We start from the raw sequence: 21,962 nt of genomic DNA on the forward strand, positions 1-21,962 counted from the left end.
CATTCCTGCGTAATACGATGGGACAACCTAGACTTAGTGCCTTGTCTATGCTGAGCATCGAGAAAACGCTTGTCAAGAGCATTCCAAATTTCAATGAGAAGGTCATAGACTATTTTGCAGAACTAAAGGATAGAAGAATTGACTTAAAATATAAAAATATTTAAAGTAAGTTTCGTTTTAATAAATTTACAATTTATTATACTATAAATATTCCTATCTATATATCAGTCAATAACCTGTTCATACCATTTTTCCTATATTTTTTAAAAGATTTACTCTAAAAAAAGACAAATTTAATTTTCGGAAAACTAGGGTAAATAGTATTGAGTTTTATCTAAGTCTGTATTTTTTATCTAAAATATAAATGCTAAAAGATCTTTTAAATACTTTAAAAAATCAACAGTTTGAAGTTTTCAAACCAAAATGACCCCCCTGAAGATTGACCCACGAGCCGCCGCTGATGAACAATTCATACTGTCCGGAACTTATCGTATCAGACACCTCTTTGTAAAATCAGGTTTTTCGGAGACTACGCTACGTGCTGGAAACGATTCGTGCATGATAATATGCCGCGACCTTAAATGGTTCATTCTGAGCAAAAAAGTAGTTAGTAACTTTTCTCTATTCATACCTGCTACTAAAACAAAAAAAATATTTAAGTTAGGCCATGATTTTTCTATCTTCAGTGCTGAAGCCATAGCAATTTATGAGGCCCTGCAATATTTTAAAGAATCAGAAGATATATCTGCAACAATTATTTCCGATTCACTCTCTGTTCTTCTTGCTATTCAAACTATAGATTTTCCCAATAACAATTCAAGTATTTATATCCTACTAATTAAGAAAATCCTTTTTGAAATTCATAAAAATAAAAGAAGAGTGAACTTTTTATGGGTTAAGGCTCATATAGGACTAACGCATAATGAATATGTTGATAGTTTGGCTAAAAAAGCTATTGAATATGGTATATACATATACATTAGCACTTCGAGCCAAGCAGGCTCATGGCTTGGTTTACAATCTTCCTCAATTCTTGCTTGTTCTTCGCTTTTTCTTTCCAATTGGTTGCATTGAGATACTTCAGGTCATCATTAACTTCATGGCTCCATCTGGTCCTAGGTCTTCCTTTTCTCTTTTTACCACCTATTGTATCGCTTAACATGATTTTAGGCATTCTAACTTGGGCCATTCTCTGGACACGTCCTAAACATCTAAGTCTTTGTGATCTTACAACTGCAATTATATTAGGGTCCTTATACAATTCTTCTAACTCCTTGTTTGTTCTTCGTGTCCACTGATTGTTGATTATTCTTCCCCCAAATATCCTTCTAAGTATTTTTCTTTCCCACACTAGTAACATTGATTGCTCGGTTTTTGTCATAGTCCAAGTTTCTGCGGCATACGTAACTATTGGTCGTATCACAGTTTTATACGTTCTTAATTTAGCTGCTTTGGATATATTTTTGCTTCTGAGTATTCTATTAAGTGCATAAATGCAACGATTCCCTGACATTAGTCTTTTGTGTATTTCATCCTGGATATTTCGTTTACTAGAAAATAAGGTCCCTAAATATTCAAATCTGTCTACCTTTTCAAATTTATACATTGTTCCTTCATTCGTTGTTATCATTAAATATTGCCCTTGTTCAAATTTTGTGTCGGTCCATTCCATGTACTTATTTTTTGTTTCATTTATATAAAGTCCTTTTTCTCGAGCTGCCTTTTCTAGTCGTTCTACTACCTCTTTTAATTGTTCCTTGCTTCTGGATAGAATTACTACATCATCCGCGAATGCCAAACATTGATGTTTTTTGTGATATATATGTCCTAATCTGTTAATATTAGCCTCTTTTATTATCATTTCCAATACTACATTAAATAGCAGTGATGACAACGGGTCCCCTTGTCGTACTCCTTCTTTCACTTCGAAATTTTCTGTTAGTTTGCTATTTACTTTTACTTTATTTTCTGTTTTCGTAAGTGTAAGCTTTATCATTCTCATTATTTTTGGTGAAACTTCTAGATTTTTTAACGCTTTATATATTTCTTTTCTTTTTATTCTATCAAAAGCTTGCTTAAAATCTAAGAAGAGTGCCATTGTTGGTTTATTATATTCATAGCTCTCAGCTTGTATTTCTCTTAAAGTAAAGATGTTGTTTATAGTACTTCTCCCTTTTCTAAAGCCACACTGGTATTCACCTATGCTATTGTTAAGACTTCTTGCTAGCTTGTTTTTGATGTGGACTGCTAATATCTTATATATTACATTTAATAGTTCCACGCCCCTATAATTTTGACATTCTGCTTTGTCCCCCTTTTTATAAATTGAATATGGTACTTCACATAATCGTAAGTTTTGCATATCTGACTTAGTTAACACTATTAAGCATCGAGTTAAAAATCAGTGGAGTCAATCATGGCGAGATCTTTGTAAACAATCCAAATCTCAGTATTCACTGATTCAACCTTCTGTTCCAAATATATATTGGTTTAAAAATTATGTAGTACCTCGAAGATATATAACAACATTAATTAGAATGAAGTTTGGACATGCATGTTTCCCTCTACATCTAGCAAGAATTAAAGTTTTTGATTCAAATCTTTGTACAGAATGTCAGAAGGTTGGTGACTTGAATCACACTTTCTTTGAGTGCGCAAAATACATTGCATGCACATATAATTTAATCCAAGATTTAATAAAATGTAATGTTTTTCACCTTTCAATATATCCTATATATTGTCTCTGAACAGCAAGAATATATATGATTGTTTAATGAAATTTATCTGTGAAACTAAAATTAACCTCTAAACTTATTAATCCTGATAATTTGGTATATTATGTACATATGAAAAAAGAAGAAGAAGAAGATGTATAATGGAGAATGTGGTGAGCAACTTGGACAGTCCATAGCGGCCAGCTTTTGAACTGAGTAGATAGCTGTAGAAGAGTTTGCTATGGAACTCTAAGGACCTCATTGCCTTCTTTATGTATGAACAGAAAATAAAAAAGTTGACTGGCTAATTGACACCCAAGTCTATGCCATAAAAAAAACTTTTCTCTAAAATGCATCTTTTTTGAGGTACAAAAAGTTTAAGGTCTGAAAAAGTGCGAAAATGGCGATTTTTCAACGCTCGATAACTCAGTATAATAATGTTTTTAAATTTAGCAATCGTCAAATTAAACCTAAAACTCCATTTTACAAGATCACGAAGAGTTTGTATCCATAACTTTATTACAACTCGCATTTCTGCTGTGGCGGACGTAATGATGTTAGAAGAGAATATTCTCTCGAGAATATTCTCGGCAAAAATTTTCTATATTTTCAAAAACCGAAACAAAAATAAAAACTAGATACGGGTCAAATTATTATAATTTAAAAAATATGTAGGTACAGTGGAACCTCGATAAGTCGGCCCCCGATAACCCGGAAGTCCGGCTAACCCGGACCGATTTTCATCAAACAAACATGTCAACAATAAAAATGTATGTATTATGTTAAAACATTTTATCTGTAGCCTCTTCTGGAATGTCTTAAAAATATCGAGTTTCATTGATAAAACTTCGCTTCGACCATAATATAGTATTTGAGAGATAATGGGTATTTGTGTAATTTGAACTATACGATAATAAAAATGACTTATGGCACACGGCGGCGGCGGCGCCAGAGCGATGTTCATTATCTCGGGCTATCGCAAACAATAGGCACCTGTTATTCCTTTATTTATTTCCAACTGTCTTTTAAAAAAATATTTTTTAAACAATGGTCTTTTAAACAATGAAAGAGCCACTGTTCTAAAATAACATAACATTGTTCCAATGGCAGACGAAATTGACACAACCGAAACTGACTGAATTTTTTTACCTAGAAATGAACAATACTCTCTATACTGTCTATAGTCTATACTATACTCTATACAACTATAGGTAAGTTAGATGTGTACTGTGCATATATTATATTTCATGTTATTTTAATTATAACGGACTTTATCTATAAGTATACCGTATTTTATTAATTTTTACCATGCTCTCCGGCTAACCCGGATTTTCGATAACCCGGATCGGCCGCGGTCCCGATTAATCCGAGTTATCGAGGTTCCACTGTATATTGTTTTTGCCAATCCCATGAACCACTAGCAAGGGTGTTTACAGTGTCAATATTTATTGTTTTGGTGCAATATTAACGTGCAAATATTTAGAATGGTGTTCATTTAAGCAGAGAAGAACAAGTTGAGGAAACTGAGTTTGTACATAATTTAGCAACTTTAAAATATGGTGATGAGTCGGCTGAAATAATGGCAGATTTGGCACTTTATCGGTCTAAAGAGGGATTTTTTGGAAAACCATACGTCGTAAAATAATTGAAAAACTAGACTTAATCATATGGTGAAAAGGTACATGTTTCGGAACAAAATTAACTAAAATAGTAGTTGATATATTAAGCATGCCTTCATCCAGTGCAGCGACTGAAAGAAGTTTCAGTACTTATGGTGTTTTTATCCACTCCTCTAAAAGAAACCGGCTCACTGTTAAACGGGCTCGTAAGGTAATTTTTATTGCTCACAATTTAAAATTGTTAGACGTAGAACAATCCATGATTAAGCTGGCCACTCGTGAAAAACAAAATCCCACAACTCATCAGTACATTGAAATGTAGATTGTAGATGACTAGGATGAGTTACTGATAGAAACAGATTCTGAATCTGAGGTCTCATCTTTTATCATACCACATTGATTATTTGCTGTTAAGAAGAAAATTTAATTTTTTTATCAAAGAAATTTTGTGTTTTCTGTTGTTTTTGTATTTTTTATTTACAAAGAACACTGTTGTTTCGTCTCATAATTTTGTATATAAGATCATGATTTTTAAAATCCTATTTTTCATCTTCAACAATATTCTTAAGTGCGTCATTCTCAGAAAATTCTCCATATCGAGAATATTTTCCAGAATATTCTCTGATTTTTCATTCTTGAGAATTTTCCAACACTAGATGGAAGTGGTGGATCTCTGGAGAGAGCGCAGGTACAGAGAGGCAGCATTAAGCGCTGTTGGAGCATGACAGCGGCATGCTATCGTTACTAAGGGGACTATTTCAAGTAAGATTGTGCAAAAAAAGGGGAATAAAAATATTTTTCTTAACCAGTGCGCCCATACTATCCGAATTAACGGAACTATTGTTGAAGTACAATACTAGCTAATAATATATTTATGATATTACATGTATACAAGAGAAGTTTCAGACCAGAAGCTCATCATGATCGGAGGAATTATTAAAAATAGAGGCGGAGAAAAATTATTTAAACAGTTCAAAAGTGCTTACTTGTAAAATAATAAGGTACGATGCAGCTGTTTCAAGCTGTCCTTTTCCGAGACACTCTTGAAAAAGATCTTTTGGTTTTCCTGCTACAGAAAACAGATACGGCCATAACGCTATCTCCGTTTTACGTGCACATTGTACTACAGTTTGTAAATAAACTGGATACTCCATTATAAATTCTAAAACACTAGGTAATTGAGCATCGGGAATGGGTTCTTTGCTTGTGGCTTCTTCCTCTAGAACCTAAAAATAATTTTAAATATCTGGATTACAATTTATACAAGAAACAATATTTGTAATATAGCCATAACAACATACAGTTATATTATATTATTCAACGAGCATGTAATGATTACATGCGAATAAAATACTATACTTTTTCGACGACCTTTTTTATTTTAATTAGTAAAAAAATATAATTATCAACTACTTTCGATTAAAATTATAATTTACAAAAATTAATGTTGTTTACCTTTACTACGCGGCGTATTCGCTGTGCACAACTACTTGAAAGGGATATGAGAACCGATCGTGTGCGTGAAGTGGTATTTTTATTTTTTTTAGCACGTTTTATAAGGCCTATGTTTGAGGAAAATGGAACTTCGCAAATGCTGTCTTATGTATTGTAAAAATACAACGAGAAATAGTCAATTCGAGTTCTGTTCGTCTCCGAAAAATTATAAGCACAAATTAATGCAAAGAAGAAAGTGGTATTCTATCGTAACCAAGCAGAAGTAAGTAAAATAACCTAAATTTTGCATTCTTAATATTGCTCCATAGGCACTAGGTGTGTATTGCTCCAAAATATAAATATGATGTCAAATTATTGAAGTGAATTTAATTAATTGTATCTCCCTGTGTATATGAATGCAATTATTGGAATCCCAAATGTTTACGTTTATAACAAACATTGTATATTGACGTTTATTTAAACTTATAAACATTATTTATGTTTACCTTTTAATAACCTCAATAAATGTTCAAATGATGAAATTTAAACGTAAAAAAATTACTGACTCATAGTTACAGCTAAGGTTAACTATTGATATAAATTACAATAATTTATTGTATTCAATAAACAAGTTTAAGTAATTTGAGGAATAAATAAAGGAATAAATTCGTTATTTAGTAAGTCAGTGACTTTCAGGAAAAATCCTGAAACAGGTCGATTTTAATTTATTATGATTTTTTGGCATATACATCATACTAGTGACGTCATGAATGTGGACGTGATGACGTAATCAATGATTTTTAAAATAAGAATAGGGGTCGTCTGCTAGCTTACTGGAAAGGTTATTTAATTTAAATGTCGCCGGCTTACGAAATAACGAATTATTCCTTTCATTTGCTCTATACTGTATACAGCGTGTCTACTTGAGTTGGAAACATATGGGAAACTTTTTTATTATTAATTTTACGAAAAAAAGTTATTCTTTATAAAAAGTTCTGCATGCCCCAAAACCTAAGATTCAATTATCAGATATCAAATTTTCTCAATATTATACGAGGTATGTCAAAAAATATGAATTTCGGCTAAGGGTAAAGTACCTTTATTTCTCTCAATATCGAAAATTCTTATGATAAAATGTTGTTTGGAATTAAAAACTAAGATGAAATATGCAATTACATGTTTCTTATTGAAAAAAAAAATATTTTTCTCAAATTTATGGATACCCAACATCGTTTTTAATTATTACAAATATCATAACTCGTTTATTATTCATTTTACGAAAAAAAGTTATTCTTCATAAAAAACTTTGCATGGTCTAAAATCTAAGACACAACCATGATATATCAACTTTTATTAATTTTATACGAGGTGTGTCAAAAAATATGAAATTCGCTCAATATTATAGCACCTTTATATTTCACAGTATTTCAATTAGAAGGATGTAATTGCATATTGACACATAGTTTTTAATTCTAAACAACTTTTTTAATAACCGTTTTCAATATTGTGAAAAATAAAGGTACTTTACTCTTGAGTGAAATTCATATTTTTTGACATAACTCGTATAAAATTAATAAAATGTCATATCTGTTGGTTGAATCTTCGGTCTTAGGACATACAGAGATTTTTATAAAGAATACCTTTTTTTCGTAAAAGTAATAATAAAAGAGTTATCGTATGTGTAATGAATAAAAACGAAGTTAGTATCAATAAATTTGAGAAAAATTTGGAAAATATTTTTTTCCAATTAGAAGCATGTAATTACATATTTGAGCTTGGTTTTTATTTCCAAACAACTTTTCATAATAAGAATTTTCGATATTGAGAGAAATAAAGGTACTTTACCCTTAGCCGAAATTCATATTTTTTGACATACCTCGTATAATATTGAGAAAATTTGATATCTGATAATTGAATCTTAGGTTTTGGGGCATGCAGAACTTTTTATAAAGAATAACTTTTTTTCGTAAAATTAATAATAAAAAAGTTTCCCATATGTTTCCAACTCAAGTAGACACGCTGTATACATAAATCCGAAATTGCACAGAATATAAAGTTAATATACAGGGTGTAACGAAAATACAGGTCATAAATTAAATCACATATTATGGGACCAAAAATAGTTCGAATGAACCTAACTTACCTTAGTACAAATATGCACATAAAAAAATTACAGCCCTTTGAAGTTATAAAATGAAAATCGATTTTTTTGAATATATCGAAAACTATTGGAGATTTTTTATTGAAAATAGACATGTGGCATTCTTATGGCAGGAACATCTTAAAAAAGAATTATAGTGAAATTTGTGCACCCTATAAAAATTGTATACGGGTTTTGTTCCCTTAAACCCCCCCAAACTTTTGTGTACGTTCCAATTAAATTATTATTGTGGAACTATTAGTTAAATTCAATATTTTTAAAACTTTTTTGCCTCTTAGTATTTTTTCGATAACACAGTTTTTATCGAGTTGCGGCTTCTTTTTTAATATGTTTACATAAAAATTTTATGGGGGTTTTGTTCCTTTAAACCCCCCAAAAGTTTGTGTATGTTCCAATTAAGCTTTTGCTGCGGTACCATTAGTTAAACACAGTGTTTTAAAACTTTTTTGCTTCTTTGTATTTTTTCGAGAAGGCACTTTTTATCGAGATATTACTTCTTTTTTGATATGGTTCAAAATATACCTAAAAATGTAAATTATAAATAAATTTTCATATTATGACCAAGTCTCCATAATCGTACTTAGCCATATACAAATATGTGGTGGATTTGACAAATATTCAAAATATCTCGATAAAAACTGACTTTTTAGCCCTTTACAAAATTACAGCCCTTTGAAGTTATAAAATGAAAATCGATTTTTTTGAATATATCGGAAACTATTGGAGATTTTTTATTGAAAATGGACATGTGGCATTCTTATGGCAGGAACATCTTAAAAAAGAATTATAGTGAAATTTGTGCACCCTATAAAAATTGTATAGGGGTTTTGTTCCCTTAAACCCCCCCAAACTTTTGTGTACGTTCCAATTAAATTATTATTGTGGTCTTCTTCTTCTTAAAGTTCCATCTCCTAGCGGAGGTTGGATATCATAATGGCTATGGTCACTTTGTTGGCTGCTGCTCTGAACAGTTGTAATGAACTACAGTTAAACCATTCTCTAAGGTTCCTCAGCCAGGAGATGCGTCTTCTTCCTATGCTTCTTTTTCCTTGGATCCTTCCTTGCATAATAACTCTCAGCAGCTCATATTTCTCTCCTCTGGTAATGTGACCCAAATATTCTAGTTTTCTTGTTTTTATACTGTTCATAATTTCTAACTCCTTATTTAAACGTCGTAGCACTTCAACATTGGTAATCCTTTGAACCCACTGAATTTTCAACATTCTTCTGTAACACCAGATTTCGAACGCTACTATTTTTCTTATATGTTGCCTTTTCAATGTCCAAGCTTACATTCCATATAGTAATATAGAAAATATGTAGCATCTTAGAGCCCTCAATCTGAGAGGAAACTGAAGGTTTTTGTTTGTAAGCAGTGTCTTCATTTTTATAAATGCTTGCTTTGCAGTTTCAATTCATTGTGGTACCATTAGTTAAATTCAATATTTTTAAAACTTTTTTTCCTCTTAGTATTTTTTCAATAAGGCAGTTTTTATCGAGTTGCGGCTTCTTTTTTAATATGTTAACATAAAAATTTTAGGGGGTTTTGTTCATTTAAACCCCCCAAATGTTTGTGTACGTTCCAATTAAACTATTACTGCGGTACCATTAGTTAAACAGATTGTTTTTAAAACTTTTTTGCGTCTTTGTATTTTTTCGATAAGGCAACTTTTATCAAGATGTGGTTTATTTTTTAATATGGTTCAAAATATAACTAAGAATGTAAATCATAAATAAATTTTCATATTATTACCAAGTCTCCATAATCGTACTTAGTCATATACAAATATGTGGTGGATTTGACAAATATTCAAAATATCTCGATAAAAGCTGATTTTTCGAAAAAGTACTAAGAGGCAAAACAGTTTTTAAAACATTGTGTTTAACTAGTGGTACTACAATAATAATTAAATTGGAACGTACACAAATGTTTGGGGGTCTAAAGGAACAAAATCCCCATAAAATTTTTATGGGGTGTCCAAATTTCACTATATTTTTTTTTCTTACGAGATACTACTACCATAAGAATACCATGTGCCTATTTTTAATAAAAGATCTCTAATAGTTTTCGATATATTGGAAAAAATCGATTTTCATTTTGTAATTTCAAAGGGCTGTAACTTTTTTTATGTGCACATTTGTACTAAGGTAAATTAGGTTCAATCAAATTATTTATGGTCCCAGAATATGTGATTAAATTTATGACCTGTATTTTTGTTACACCCTGTTTGATTACATGTTTGATTTACAGAGCCGTGTAAATTGATACTATTTTGCGATTTATTAAATTCGAATGATTACAGATTGAAAAGACTTCAATTAAAACTTTTGTACATACCTCGTGTAACAACAATTCTAACGAATGTGGAAAGTATGGTAAACCCATACAACTTCTGGCTATTTCCCAAGCATGATAGCCCAAGTTTCTTCTTATTAGCTGCCTTAATATTTGGTGTAAGTATACTTGACTCTGTAATAGAAAACAACAAAATATTCAATAATTATTAGAGAACAAAAGGGGAGTACAGAGATAGTAACGTTACTAAATCTAATCATTAGATTGACGATAACGAAAAAATATAATATTTACTTACAGTTCTTTGTAAAACACATAATGGTAAGGAAAATGGTGAATTAGAGTCAGAAGAATAGAGAACTGTATCAGTTTCAGCGCCCAATATGACCGCATCTTCAAATAATATTGCTAAAATAAAAAATAATGAAAATAAACAGACCCATTGTAACCATTGGTTTGAAAATATTGGTCAAAACCAGATGAAATAAATATATAGATATAATAATTGGAATAAAATATTAAGTTTATATTTTTTCTGATAAGTTTATATTATATTTACATATTTGTACTCACCCAAAGGATAAATTCGTAAATGAAATGGTAACATTATTCTTTTTGACATAAAAGCGTGTGTTTTGTCTCCATCTCTTGGGTACAAAGGAAGCCAAACTCTCATACCATGTGATCCGCAAAACAGCCAAAGAGCCTCCGTTAAATGGGCCTATATTGTAAAATAAAATAATTAATGTATTAATTGAAAAATACATAATATAAATATATTTCACTCAGCCAATTATTACTCATTCTCGTTATAATAAAGATTATATATTTTTAGTTCCACAGTTCTTTCAGATTGCTTTAGACAGTATTTAAACATGAACATTCTAATTGTTAATGATTAATCATGTGGTTTTCATCAAAAATTACAACAAAAAAAGCCACCGTAAATAATAATAATGTCGTATGGTATTTTTGCCGGGGAGATTCTTTCGGATTGTTCCGGGCCAATTGCATCTTTCAGCATGTTTCAAGTAACTAGTGTCGATGTATACTAGCCCAGGAGGAAAGACGGCTTAACATACTCTCCAAAGCACGGTGTACGGTTCGTATCTTTTAGAAATAAAAATTTCGTTGTTAGTGCCGAGATTCTAACTCGGCACCAACGTGGATTCGAGCGGCAAGATACTGACTTATGAGGCTAGTATCTTGCCGCTGAGCTACGGCTGTCCACATATCAGAAATTCTTGGAAATGAAAAAGTAGGCATTGAAAATGCCAAATCTTCAATATACAACATAAAGAGTGGCCCAAAAGTCTGGAAACGGCCAATTATCTCGTAAATTGCTAGTCATAATTGTACAAAATTTGAGGTCAATATATTTTGGAATACGGGGATTCCATATTTGATATTTGCAATGTTGCCATATTTGCCGTTTTTCTTATATTATTAGTAACTTTAGTTTTTCAAATTCATCACCCTGTATATTCAGTCATTATTGGAATCTCCTATTCAATACGAGTTCAACCATATGTAACACTTATGATTTTATGTAGTCTGGAAGGTCTTAAATACATAAAACAGAAGTCTGGCAACGTCTAATTGTCTCAATAAATTTTTTAGTACTAACTATTTTCAACTACATTAAAACGTAACAATTGATAGATTACAACATTTTTTAACATAATGGTTACTTTATTAAGTGTTCAAAATGTGCTCCATTTGTGAGTTGACAGTACCCTAATCGATGGTAGAATGCGTCTACCACATTTCTCCATGACTGTCTAGAAATTATTCGAGATTCATCGATAATTCGTTGCCTTAGTTCTGCAAGACTTGCTGGTTTAGTTTTGTAAACTGAATTATTCAAGTATCCCCCCTAAAAATAATCTTTAGGATTGAAATGAGGTGAACGTGGAGGCCATTCAATTCTACCTCGTCTACCAATCCATCGTCCGGGAAATATCTCATCTAAATAACGCCGAACATTTACACCAAAATGAGCTGGAGCTCCATCTTGCTGAAACCATATTATCTGATTAAAATTGGCCCCAAACAAGTTTCTCAGTGTAGGTACAATTTCATTTCTAAGTAACATTTCGTAACTATCTGACGTTAAATTTCCTTCGATAAAGAATGCCCAATTAACTGAGTACCTACTATACCTGACCATACATTTAATTTTTGTGGTCTTTGAGTATGGTTTTCACGCATCCAGTGTAGATTTACGTCGTTCCAGTACCTTAAATTGTGTCGATTTACACTTTTACACAGTGTAAAGGTTGCTTCATCGGAAAAACATATTCTGTTAACGAAATTTTCATCATTTTCAATTTTATCCATCATTACCTCAGTAAACTGTAATCTACGATCGAAGTTATCTTCACTTAATTCTTGCAATAAGTTAATTTTGTATGGTTTAAATTTATTCTTATGTAATACACGTAAGACTGAAGAACGACCTACATCATGTACTTGTGCAACCCTGCGTGAGGATGTATGTGGATCTTCAACAAAACTTTGCATTATGTCTAAAGTTTTGTTGTCATTCATAATTCTTTTCGGTCTACCTGATCGGTATCTATCTTTTACTTCTCCAGATTCCTCAAATCGCTTTACAGTTTTTATGAATCCCTTATGAATAGGAGAACGGTTTGGGAAAGTATCATTGAACAAGTTGGCTACTTCACAATAAGATCATTTTCTGTCACCGTACCCTCCCATCATTAGAATAGTAATTCGTTCTTTTTCGTTAAGAGCCATTTTAGAGAAGCAATTTATCTTGCAGAACTTTTCAAAACACAACTACTGTCAGTTTTAGTCAATAATGTAAATGGTGAACAAATGTCAAAATCACAGCATTTTACATTTAAATATTTAAATTTATTAAAATCTACATATTTTGCACTGTTTTATGTATTTAAGACCTTCCAGACTACATAAAATCATAAGTTTTACATATGGTTCAACTCGTATTTAATAGGAGATTCCAATAATTACTGAATATACAGGGTGATGAATTTAAAAAACCAAAGTTACTAATAATATAAGAGAAACGGCAAATCTGGGAACATTGCAAATATCAAATATGGAATCTCCGTATCCGAAAATAGGTGTACCTCAAATTTTGTACAATTATGACTGGCAATTTACTAGATAATTTACCGTTTCCAGACTTTTGGGCCACTCTGTAGATGTAGTATAAGAGATATACATAAAAGATTTACGATACCGTTTACTCAAGTTTCATGGTTGATGCATATATGTATTCCATTTTGATTCTTACAAATGTTGTGCCACCCACCAAGATAAATATTGTAAAAATACCTTTTCTAGTCGTCTTTGTCTAGGAACCCAAACATTCTCCACGCAGCTGGCAAGAACAGTCGGTAACAAACAAGCGTATTTTTCTCCATTTCTCAATTCCCTTTGTACTAACAGTAGACGACCGCTAACATTTAATAATATACTTTCATTGACAGAATGCTGACCTCTAACGGTTTCTGTCCGCAACGAAGTCAACGTTACAGACGCTATACAAGCAGGATGTATTGCTAATGCTGATATATCAACTACTTGGGATTTTATTACATCCACGTCTCCAACTGAAAATTATATCTATATTAGTTTTAATTTGGAAAACTTTATAAAATAAAACAATGCATAGTATATGTAATTTGTAAGTTATAATAAAAATTTAAAACAAATTTTTTGAGCCATTAATTTTATGCATAGTTAGTTATGGTAGGGAAGCAAAGTATGCTAAATATGCAGTCACTCGAGCGTTATGGGGACCTATTGGGCTGTGAAGAGTAGGTCCTAAAACCAAAAAAAGTTAAGTAAAGTTTTCCATTTTAGTGGGCGCTTGACATGTTTTAATTTAATTTTCCATTTCCAACAATCGTTTTTTCCGATTATAACGCCATCTATCCATAATTCGAAAAAATGTTTCGAGTAAAAGTTACTTATTTTTACGTAAGGAATCCAAATCTGCAATAAAAAATGGGAGCTCCCATTTAAGATTTTAAAGTAACCCCCCCCCCACCTCCGTGGGGGGTCGTGTTTAGTGCCATTCGATAGATTTTTCAAAAGTATTGAAGAAGTGTATTTTACAGTTTTTCGATCTGATGTTCATTTCGTGAAATATCGCGGGATTCGTATTTAAAATATTAAATTTAGCCCCCACCCCTTTCCGTGGCAAGTCATGTTTGGCATCATTCGATAGATTTTTAAAAAAATATTGAGCACGTATTTTTTAGTTTTTCGATCTGTCATTCATTTCACGAAATACTCGCTTTTTTCTTGTGAAACTTTGGGACTCGCCCATTTCCTTACGCCCGGCTCAAATCGTCAGATTTTTGAAATATACACTCTTTTGCATGTACTTAACTTACTTTATCTTAATATGACAATTTCGAGTATTTTTAGGGATAGATTTTTTTTTCGGGCCCCCCTTAACGAGCTCCCCTGTGTTAAGAGCCAATATATGGTAGAGGTACATCTACAGGGTACCAGGTTTCTCCCCATATGCTAATCTGACGCGCTCGAGTAACTGCAAAAATCCCCGCTTGGGCTCCCCTACCATTAAGTGATTTATTTATTTATTTACAATCAGCTCAACAGGCCTTGAAATAGGGCAGTCAATGAGGGTATTTGGCTCCGAATTCCATCCTACTGCATCGATTTACTTGATATTTTCACAGTAAGTAGGGAATAGCTCAAGAATCAAAGTCTACCCTATGCCGACATGCGCTTTTATCTTGGGGGTGGTTCCCACCCCTTCTCGGGGGTGAAAAATGTTTTGGTTAAAATAGCCACGGAAAAGGCTAGAGAACCTAATTTTAAGCAAAAACTGTTCTATGATTATTTTCTGAAAACTCAATACTTTTTGAGTTATTCGTGGTTGAAAATTGGCCATTTTCATTGAAAAATGACACCTTTTCGGACGGATTTTTGCGAATACCTTAAAAACTATGCATCTAACAAAAAAACTATATAAAATATTTCTGTAGGTTATAAAAAAACAAAGAGATTCGTTCCTTCATAAATCTTCTTGTTAAAATACAAAGAGGAACATGGTAGGTAAGAAGAGTTTGTTTTTTGGTGCATGCGCAAATCGGTGTATTCAGCTTGAAATAACAGAGAAACTGTCGATTTTAGGTGTATAATGGTACTAATAACTTTTATAGTGCTTGAAAAGACCTTTAAAATGAGTAATACTAATTGTCGATTACATGCAAACTAAGCGAGATATTCTGCAAAAAAGTTAATGACTAATGTATTTTAAGAAGAAATGAGAAGTATATTTAACCCCTCATCCATCAGAATTTAAATACATTGATTTTCTTCTACAATACTTTTTATTAGTGTTATTTCTATGTTCAAAAAGTTAAGCTGGATTAAAATGAATGGTTTAAAAAAAATAAGATCAAATTATAGAACGCATTTTTAAATTTTCTTAAAAATCTTACTTTTCCTCCATGTAACTCGAAAAAGATAAGACATACGAAAAAAAGATACCACACAAAAATGTGTGGTATCTTTTTCAGATAAAAATTTTCTTTTTATTTTTCATTACTGTATCTCTTATCATTTTCAAGTTACATGGAGAAAAAGGAAGATTTTTAAGAAAATTTAAAAATGCGCTCTATAATTTGATCTTTTTTTTTAAAAGCCCGTCCAACCTTCTGAACAGAAATAACACTATAATAAAAGGTATTGTAGAAGGAAAACCATGTATTTACATTTTGGTGGATGGGGGTTAAAATTACTTCTCATTTTTTCTTAAAATACATTAGTTTTCAATTTTGTTTGCAGCATATCTCGCTTAGTTTTAATGTAATGGACCTTTAATACAGCTCATGTTAAAGGTCTTTTCAAGCACTACAAAAGGTATTAGTAGCATTATACACCTAAAATCGACCATTTCTCTGTTATTTCAAGTTGAATACACCAATTTGAGAATGTACCAAAAAACAAACTATGTATTTTCACCTACCATATCTCTTTTTGTATTATAACTAGAAGATTTATGAGGGCAAGTGTCTCTTTGATAACCTACAAAAATGTTTAATATAGTTTTTAGTTAGATGCATAGTTTTTAAGGTATTCGCAAAAAACCGTTCGAAAAGGTATTATGTTTCAATGAAAATGGCCAATTTTCAACCACGAATATCTCAAAAAGTATCGAGTTTAAAAAAAAAAACATTTATAGAACAGTTTTTGCTCAGAATTAGGTTCTCTAGCGAATTCCGTGATAATTTTAACCAAAAAATGTTCCACCCCTAAGAAGGGGTGGGAACCACCCCCAAGATAAAAGCACACATCGGCATAGGATAGACTTTGAATTATCAGATAAGTAGAGGCTAGGCCCAAAATTTTATTAAAATCCATGCAGTAGGATAGAATTCGGAGGTAATATCCTATTCTAGCTCCCATTGACTGGCGTAAAAGCCTAGGCTAAAGTACAATTAATATAATACTTATATATTACAAAATTTGTATCAAGTGGGGTGTCCTCTTATCCAATCATGTTCCTTGTCCACTAAATTGATTTACTATTCTCCTCCATTCATCCCTGTTTGTTGCACTTATTTCCAATCATCAATTCATTCTTTTCTGAGATCTTCCTGTACGCTATCAAACCATCTTTGTATGGGTCGTCCTTTCCTTCTTCTTGTGATTGGGCCCCATTTTAGGATCATCTTTGACATCCTCTTCCTTTCCATTCTCATGACTTGTCCCATCCATCTCACTCTATGTGCCTTTATAAAACGAATGATGCATGGTTCGTTATACAGTTCATCTAGTTCCCTGTTTGTTCGTCGCACCCAGCCTTCCACCGTGTTTTTTCTCCATATACAGGGTGTTAGTAAATAAGTATGAAAAATTTTAAAGGCTAATTCTACATGAAAAAGTAATGCCGGTTTGCTCTATAGACATATGTCTGCAAATGCTTAATTTCCGAGATACGGGGTGTTGAAATATTTATTTCAAACTGCCAATTTATTTATTGCTCTAAGACCAGTTGAGCTATGAAAATTAAATTTGGTGAGTTTTAGGAGGTAGTTATTACGCATTTTTTGACATACAATTAAGAATTCTGTATTCATCATTGGCGCGCCTACGGGTAATGATCTGAATTTTTTTAAAGAAAAAAATGGTACGCCACTGAGATATTTCGAATTAAAAATTATTTTTAAATTCCACGTCTAATTTATGATAAAAAACCTTTCTTACCTTTTTTTCATATGGTGCACCGTTTTTATGCAGAAAAATAAAACATCTTGAGCGTATTTTTCATTTTTTTCATACATTATCAAAAAATATCTAATATAATAATACTAAACTGGAACAATAACAGAAAATATTACTAATAAGATTTTAACTAGGTGCAGAGCTACAACAAATGTTAAAAATGACCTCCTTTAGAGGTTATAGAAGAATTTTATATTCATCATTGGCGCGCGTACGGGTAATGGTCTGAATTTTTTAAGAGAAAAATAGTACGCCACTGAGATATGTCAAATTAAAAATCATTTTTGAATTGCTGGTTCAATTTATGACAAAAAATTTTTCTTGCATTTTTTTCAAATGCAGCGCCGTTTTAAAAAATAAAACATCTTAACGTTTACAAAATATTTGAACTAAGTTTCTATGCATATGGAAACCACCTCAAATACTTTGTAAGCTCTAAGATGTTTTATTTTTTTGTATAAAAACGACGCCTCGTATGAAAAAAAGGCAAGAAAGATTTTTGGTCGCAAATTGAACGAGGAATTTAAAAAAGTTTTTTCGTTTGACATATCTCAGTGGCGTACTATTTTTTTCTTCAAAAAATTCAGACCATTACCCGTACGCGCGCCAATGATGAATATAAAATTCTTCTGTTACCTGTAAAGGAGATCATTTTAAACATTTTTTGCAGCATTGCACCTAGTTGAAATCTTATTAGTAATATTTGCTGTTATTATTCTAGTTTAGTATTATTATATTGGATAGTTCTTGATGATGTATTAAGAGGATCGGTACGTATTTTCGGCTGCAATGCTATACAAATGGGGATTCATTTTTTTCGAATCCTGAGAAAACTAATAAGTATTTTTGAAAAATTTAAAGGCAGAATGAAATATTACGTTATTAGCGAGGGCCGAAAGTCTCTGAGAACTTCTATATTGTTTATTTTAATAAGTTACAGGGGTGAAAAACTAAGAGAAAATTTAGTGTGATTTTTAATTTCAAATATCTCATTCAAAATAAACTTTTTATTTATTCTAAGGGACTTTCGGCCCTCGGTAATAATTTAGTCTTTCATTCTGCGTTTAAATTTTTCAAAAATATTTATTGGTTTTTTCAGGATTCGAAAAAAATGAACACACTGCCGTGGTAATGTTTTCCAAATCTATCTTTGTCTTACAACGCACTCAGCCGAATATAATATTGTCAGCATATGTCAGTCAGACACTGACAATCAGTGACCATTTTAAATATTTGACATTGCATCGGGAATATTTTGAGTTATTGATTAAATATTATTGATATATAGTGTATTTGATAAATAATTGATTTAAGACGTGAACTTAATAAAAAGTTATTTATTGTGTATCATTTGTGGAAGATCCAAGCAAAGCATACATCAGGATAATATATTCTGTGATCCAAGTATTTTGTTGTTAAAGTTGTTCAAAATTGTAAGCGTTCCATAAAAATATATTATTAAAAAATCACTTTAACACTTTTCCTCTTTTCTCGATTGAGTATTAGTTTTTGTTGTACAAATAAATTATTACAATCACTGAATACATAGTTAGTGAAAAAATTATCACATTTATTAACTGAATTAATAATTTGCAATTATAAAAATAACAGTTATCCAAGAACATTCAAAACCCATCTCTTTAAATTAATGATGACATTTTCAAGTAGAATGACATTCTAGTAATGTTTACATATCCATACCAGTGTGAATTTTACTACACGTAATTTGCCGTGTAAAGACAGAAAAAGTAGGGATACACCTAAAATATTTGCGAATTATGTACCCATAGCCTTAAGAAATGAAAAATACGCGCCAAGATATTTTATTTTTCTGCATAAAAACGGTGCATCATATGAAAAAAGGCAAGAAAGGTTTTATCAAAAATTAAACGTGGAATTGAAAAATAATTTTTAATTTGAAATATCTCAGTGGCGTACTATTTTTTCTTTAAAAAATTCAGACTATTGCCCGTATGCGCGCCAATGATGAATACAAAATTCTTAATTGTATGTCAAAAAATGCGCAATAACTACCTCCTAAAACTCACCAAATTTTATTTCCATAGCTCAACTGGTCTTTGAGCAATAAATAAATTGGCAGTTTGAAATAAAAATTTCAACACCCCGTATCTCGCAAACGAAGCATTTGCGGATATATGCTTATAGAGCAAACCGGCATTATTTTTTCATGTAGAATTAACCCTTAAAATTTTTCATACTTATTTACTAACACCCTGTATAGTTCTGAGCATTTTCCTTTCTCATCTTTTTAACTTCTCCATATTTGCTTTTTTCATTGTCCATACCTCGCTACCATACGTTACTATGGGTCTTATTACCGTCTTACATATCTCTAACTTTGTTTTCCCTAATACCTGGGGCATGTTATGCGTAATGAGAGATACAACATACTTCAATTAATTATACAAGGGAACATCCAGGGCAAGAGAAGTGTAGGAAGGAGAAGAATCTCATGGTTGCGTAACTTGAGTTAATGGTAGGGATGCACATCAACCGAACTATTCAGAGCAGCAGCATCTAAGATCAGAATAGCCATGATGATTGCCAACCTCCGTCGCGAAGATGGCACGTAGTATTTGGAATTTATCAGTGGTCTTAGGCTTTCCATCTTTTAATTTTCCATTGCCAATCTGGTATTCAGTTCCCATTTTTCCTGACCTTTCTCTTTTATAATAACTCTACTCTGGGCTAATTAGCAAAATGCATGGAAAAGTTATTTACCAGCAATTTTATTGCTGGAATCGAATTATAAGATCCTATATATTAATAATATAGATATGCAAAGTCCGCAGATAGTGTGCTACTTTTTTATAAACAAAATGGCGCCGACAAATCGTGTTTTTTTTTAATTATTGCTCTATAACTCCGAAGATTTTAACTTTACACCAAAAACACTCAAATAAAAATTCACAGCAAATTAATTCTACATAGAGGCATGTTCTTCCCGATTTGCTCAGATGAAAATTTTCCTGGGAAAATGTGGGTTTTCCCAAAAAAATCTCGAATTTTCAAATTAATTTTTTGGGCAAGTAATTATTTATCAATAATTAAATAACTTGGTGAAATAAAAGCTTTCTTGGTATAGATTATAATTGCAGAAGCCGATGAAAATTAAACAAATATTTTAGCAACAATTCAATTGTTAATTAACAATTTACAGTCGCAATAACAACCAAAATAATCATGAGACATTGATCAAACTTAGAAATATTATAGAGATGAGATGCCTATTTAATATTTTGTAGACAAAATATAATTTTTTCTTTTTTTTGCATAATCTTTAAATGTTAAAAAAAATAGTTATAAACAAATTAACATTTCTCAGAAATTCAAAGGTCTTGAAAATGAATGCTTTAAAACTTTTTTCCAACCATTTGCAAAAAAGTTATGAAACAGCAAAGTAAATATACGATTGCTCCGTTGTTTATAATTTGTTTTAATTGTTTCAAAGCTTAAAAGTGAGTATGTGGTACAATCTAATTACTCACAAAGAATATCAAATATTAGTTCAATGATTATATTTTAATCAAAGATTAAAAATATTTTTTTTTTGTAATTTTTAGCGCGAAAGTAGGCTTGATACACGCAGCATATACATAATAATATAATTTTATTTATTAACTCTACGTCGCGCGGCGGTCGTCGCTTCGAGTGAAAATTTTAGCTACATTACTGTATTAGTCTACTTTCGCGCGTGTAAATTACAAAAAAATATATTTATAATCTTTAATTAAAATATAACCATTAAACTAATAATCGATATTTTTCGTAAATAATTAGCTTGTACTTTATACTCACTTTTACGCTTTGAAAGAATTAAAAAAAATTATAAACAACGTAGTAATCGTATGTTTACTTTGCTGTTCCATAACTTTTTTGCAAATGGTTGCAAAAAAGTTTTAAATCATTCATTTTCAAGATGTCTGAAATACGCATTTTAACTATTTTTTAAAATTAGAATATAATAAAAACTTTCTGAGAAACGTTAATTTGTTTATAACTATTTTTTTTAAACATCTAAAGATTATGCAAAAAAATAAAAAATTTATATTTTGTCGACAAAATATTAAATAGGCATCTCATCTTTATAAGATTGCAAAGTTTGATCAGTGTATCATAATTATTTTGGTTATTATTGCGACCGTAAATTTAATTGAATTGTTGCTAAAATATTCGTTCAATTTTCACCAGCTTCTGGAACTATAATCTAAACCATGAAGGCTTTTAAGTCACCAAATTATTTAATTATTGGTAGATAATTACTTATCTAAAACTTTATTTGAAAATTAAAGATTTTGTTGGAAAAACATATCTCTATGCACAATTTAATTGCGGTGAATTTTTATTTGAGTGTTTTTGTTGTAAAGTTAAAATCTTCGAAGTTATAGAGCAATAATTGAAAAAAACACGATTTTCGGGCGCCATTTTGTTTATAAAAAAAGTAGCACACTATCTGCGGACTT

The 21,962-nt window shown here is 31.2% G+C and overlaps 1 protein-coding gene across 1 annotated transcript in view; it reads right to left on the reverse strand.

The window, feature by feature from the left end:
* LOC126880388 (guanine nucleotide exchange factor subunit Rich) overlaps positions 1 to 21,962 on the reverse strand; it is a 109,419-nt gene that overhangs the window by 45,088 nt on the left and 42,369 nt on the right. Inside the window, exons 8-12 of the mRNA XM_050644223.1 lie at positions 13,549 to 13,826; positions 10,798 to 10,945; positions 10,523 to 10,632; positions 10,267 to 10,398; positions 5,320 to 5,559 (exon numbers count right to left, since the gene is read on the reverse strand). Of these exons, the coding sequence (XP_050500180.1) occupies positions 5,320 to 5,559; positions 10,267 to 10,398; positions 10,523 to 10,632; positions 10,798 to 10,945; positions 13,549 to 13,826 (908 nt within the window). The remainder of the gene's footprint in view (positions 1 to 5,319; positions 5,560 to 10,266; positions 10,399 to 10,522; positions 10,633 to 10,797; positions 10,946 to 13,548; positions 13,827 to 21,962) is intronic.

Source organism: Diabrotica virgifera, chromosome 2 (assembly GCF_917563875.1).
Source record: "Diabrotica virgifera virgifera chromosome 2, PGI_DIABVI_V3a".
NCBI classification, from domain to species: Eukaryota; Metazoa; Arthropoda; class Insecta; order Coleoptera; family Chrysomelidae; genus Diabrotica; species Diabrotica virgifera.